At 35.0% G+C, this 2,905-nt stretch overlaps 1 protein-coding gene and 1 long non-coding RNA gene across 2 annotated transcripts; both read left to right on the top strand.

Moving 5' to 3' along the window:
- Positions 1-649: 649 nt before the first annotated feature.
- On the top strand, positions 650-1,427 carry LOC109591132 (uncharacterized). The gene is made up of 2 exons (XM_020006925.1): positions 650-983; positions 1,069-1,427. Exons 1-2 carry the CDS (start codon positions 650-652, stop codon positions 1,425-1,427), a joined length of 693 nt encoding a protein of 230 aa, XP_019862484.1.
- A 998-nt stretch (positions 1,428-2,425) lies between these two features.
- On the top strand, positions 2,426-2,822 carry LOC109591133 (uncharacterized). Its single transcript, XR_002189669.1, has 3 exons — positions 2,426-2,614; positions 2,664-2,736; positions 2,788-2,822. It is a non-coding gene; the product is annotated as an uncharacterized LOC109591133 (long non-coding RNA).
- The last annotated feature ends 83 nt before the right edge of the window (positions 2,823-2,905 follow it).

The raw sequence follows: 2,905 nt of genomic DNA on the forward strand, positions 1-2,905 counted from the left end.
TATACAGGTAGCAGATTTACTGGTAAAAATGAGGCTGGAACAATATGCTGAGACATTTCAGAGGGAGCAAATTGATGGTAAGATACTGATTGAGTTAGATGAAAGCATACTGAAGGAAGAGCTGGGAATAACTAAGAAAATACACCGTTTAAAACTATTGAACATTATTAATGGTGATCAATGTGTTTCAGTTTATGTTTAATAGATTGTTTTTATTTTTGTACATGTATACATGCACTCATGCAGTTATAAACATTAAGTTAATTGACTGTATTTAAGTGCACGTTCCAACAAGTGTTAATTAGTACTCACTATACTCAAAAGTTTCATCTATTAGAGGATGTCTTGATCTTGTACTAGGAAACTAAACAGGAAGAAATATTGAAACTGTGCCACAGTTCCAGGACTGTAGTACATGCATCATCATCCACTCTCCCCCTTGCATGGCTAGATTACATTTAGTGTGTGCATATGAGTTTACTGCATAAAATTACCAGCATTCTATCCATTTGCTTCTTAATGGCAGGATCATAATCTGAAGGAAAGAAGAGAGAGAGAGAGCAAAACGAGGATTATCATGTAAAATACACAGAATCTACGCCCACCAGAAATATTAATAAACTCAACTTTAGGGTGTGGCTCAGTAGTAATGGCTCAAGACGTACACAAAGAAAGGTCTTTCGACGCATTCTTGTCTTCTGCTCCTCTTCTTCCTGAGCTAGTAGAACACATTGATGTTGGTACTAAATGGCACCTCTTGGGTACGCTACTACACGTTGATGATAAGAAATTAGATGGAATTGAGCAGCTACAAGGACATGATGATACAAGCAAGACATTAAAGATGTTTCAACACTGGCTGACCACTACTCCTACTGCTAGTAGGAGACAAGTACTGGAAGCATTGAGAAAGAGAGTGGTTAATGAGCATACAGTTGCTAATAAATATGAAAAATATTTAAAGGAGCTTCATGATACTACTTGTAAGCTTTAACGTGCTCTCTCTCCCCTCCTCCTCCGCTTTTATTTTGAATAGTGTGTATGTAATCATCTTAATTGTTTCCTTAGATGCACCACCATCTACTGAGGCAGTTTCTATTTTTCAGATGAATATTCAATCATTGAATAAAGCTCTTGTCTCTCCTGTACAAGTGTCTCAACTGTTATACTGTAAGAGATGTATAAGTGAAGCTACTCTGGATGAAATGGAGAGGATGGATCAGAGCAGGTCACTGGATGACAAGAAGACCATTTTATTGACTGCTATGAAAGAAACAGTGTCTAATGACTATAGGAAACTTAAAAATATTGCTAAAGTGCTGTCTGATGTTGAAGGAACAAGACATATAGGCAGAGAAATAGTGACCAAATATGGTAAGGCACTGAATATTGTAATACTATTATCTGCTTATGAATATTATTATTAAAGAAGAGAAAATTTCTCAAGATGATGATAGTACAGTAGTACAACTACAGGAGGTAGCTGGCAGTAATGAAGATTGTGCTAGCAATTTATTGAGGAATAATTACAGTTCTCTCTCTCAATCAATCACTGAACCAGTTTGTTTAGCAAAGTTGCTTCATAAAGAGGTTATATCTGATGAGGTTTTGTCTTGTGTCATGTCTACCAGAGGTTCTGTCTCTGACAGCAGAGCAGTTCTCCTCAAAGCTGTACGAGATGCTGTTCACTCCAATTACAAACACCTGGAGTTGTTTGTTACTGTATTGAGGAAGTTCTCGGAGACTGCTCATATTGGTGATAATATATTTAAAAAATACAGTGAGTATAACCATAGTTTAAATCCTCTATTGATAGATATTTTAGAACAATGTTTTCCTGATGGCAACAGTTCTATTGAAGAAATTGAATGTTTATTAGGCACAGCAGCTATTGCTCAAGGTTTGTATTATGTATTATGTTATGATGTGATTGTATTACATACATCAAGGTCAAGCTGTTCGTAGAATACTGATTCCACGTAACATGAGTCCAGAGTTTACATCAATTAGAACCAAGTTTGGTGCAATGTTCTATAAAATTCGGACAATTATAACCAGCAAAAATATTGATTCAAATGAGCTTAAGAAGCTCATTACTGACTGTTTCTCTGATCTTAAACCACTGCTAGAAAATATAGAAAATATAGACAATATATTGGATGTTGTTAAAGAAAAATGTAATCTTATTGATGTCAATTGTTTGCAAGTAATAGTACAAACATTTAATATCACAGAAGGTCAGGAACACTTAGACTCCTACAAAGAAGCAGTAAATCAGTTTTGTAAATCAATGAGATCTCGTCTGTGTGTTGATCAAGTACTACAAATTGTCAGAACACCAACTCGTTTAGCAAGTGAAACAGTTGTGTTTATACTTGATTGGAATCCTGATACCAGCACAATTGAAGATATCAAAAATCTTTTATCAAAGTTGCTTGATACTAATTTCCAAATTGAGAAGATTGGCACTGGTCAATCAGTTGTAGTAACCTGCTACTGTCCTGCTAAATACACTGGCTCACTGATAATGGCTGTCTTTGATAAGATAGAGATGCTGCAAAAGAGAGGATTGAAGAAATTTATATTAGGCAACAGTACAGTGTGGGATGCTCAAGTTAGAAAATGCCTGAACTTACTCATTTTTTCTTATTGCACGCATGTAGGTAGTGACTGACTTACTGGTAGAAATTAATGATTTGAAAACTGCTCTAAAAGACAGAGATGAAGCAATTATGTGTATGTGATCTGTATTGATCCTTGATTTAATTATATTAATTTACATTATAGCTACTGAAATAGAGTTAGCAACACTCAAAGAAAAATCAGAAAGCAGATAAAAGAAATAGAAGCATTACAAATAGATCTTGAAGAGAGTCAATGCATTAAAGGTATGATTCCTATCATA

This window comes from Amphimedon queenslandica, unplaced genomic scaffold (assembly GCF_000090795.2).
Source record: "Amphimedon queenslandica unplaced genomic scaffold, v1.1 AMPQUscaffold_8886_Cont19174, whole genome shotgun sequence".
In the NCBI taxonomy this organism is placed as follows: domain Eukaryota; kingdom Metazoa; phylum Porifera; class Demospongiae; order Haplosclerida; family Niphatidae; genus Amphimedon; species Amphimedon queenslandica.

Coding starts and splice junctions, on each gene's coding strand:
- LOC109591132 (XM_020006925.1), top strand. CDS start 650: ATGGCTCAAGACGTACACAAAGAAAGGTCTTTCGACGCATTCTTGTCT. Junction 984..1,068: donor GGAGCTTCATGATACTACTT/GTAAGCTTTAAC, acceptor TTGTTTCCTTAG/ATGCACCACCATCTACTGAG.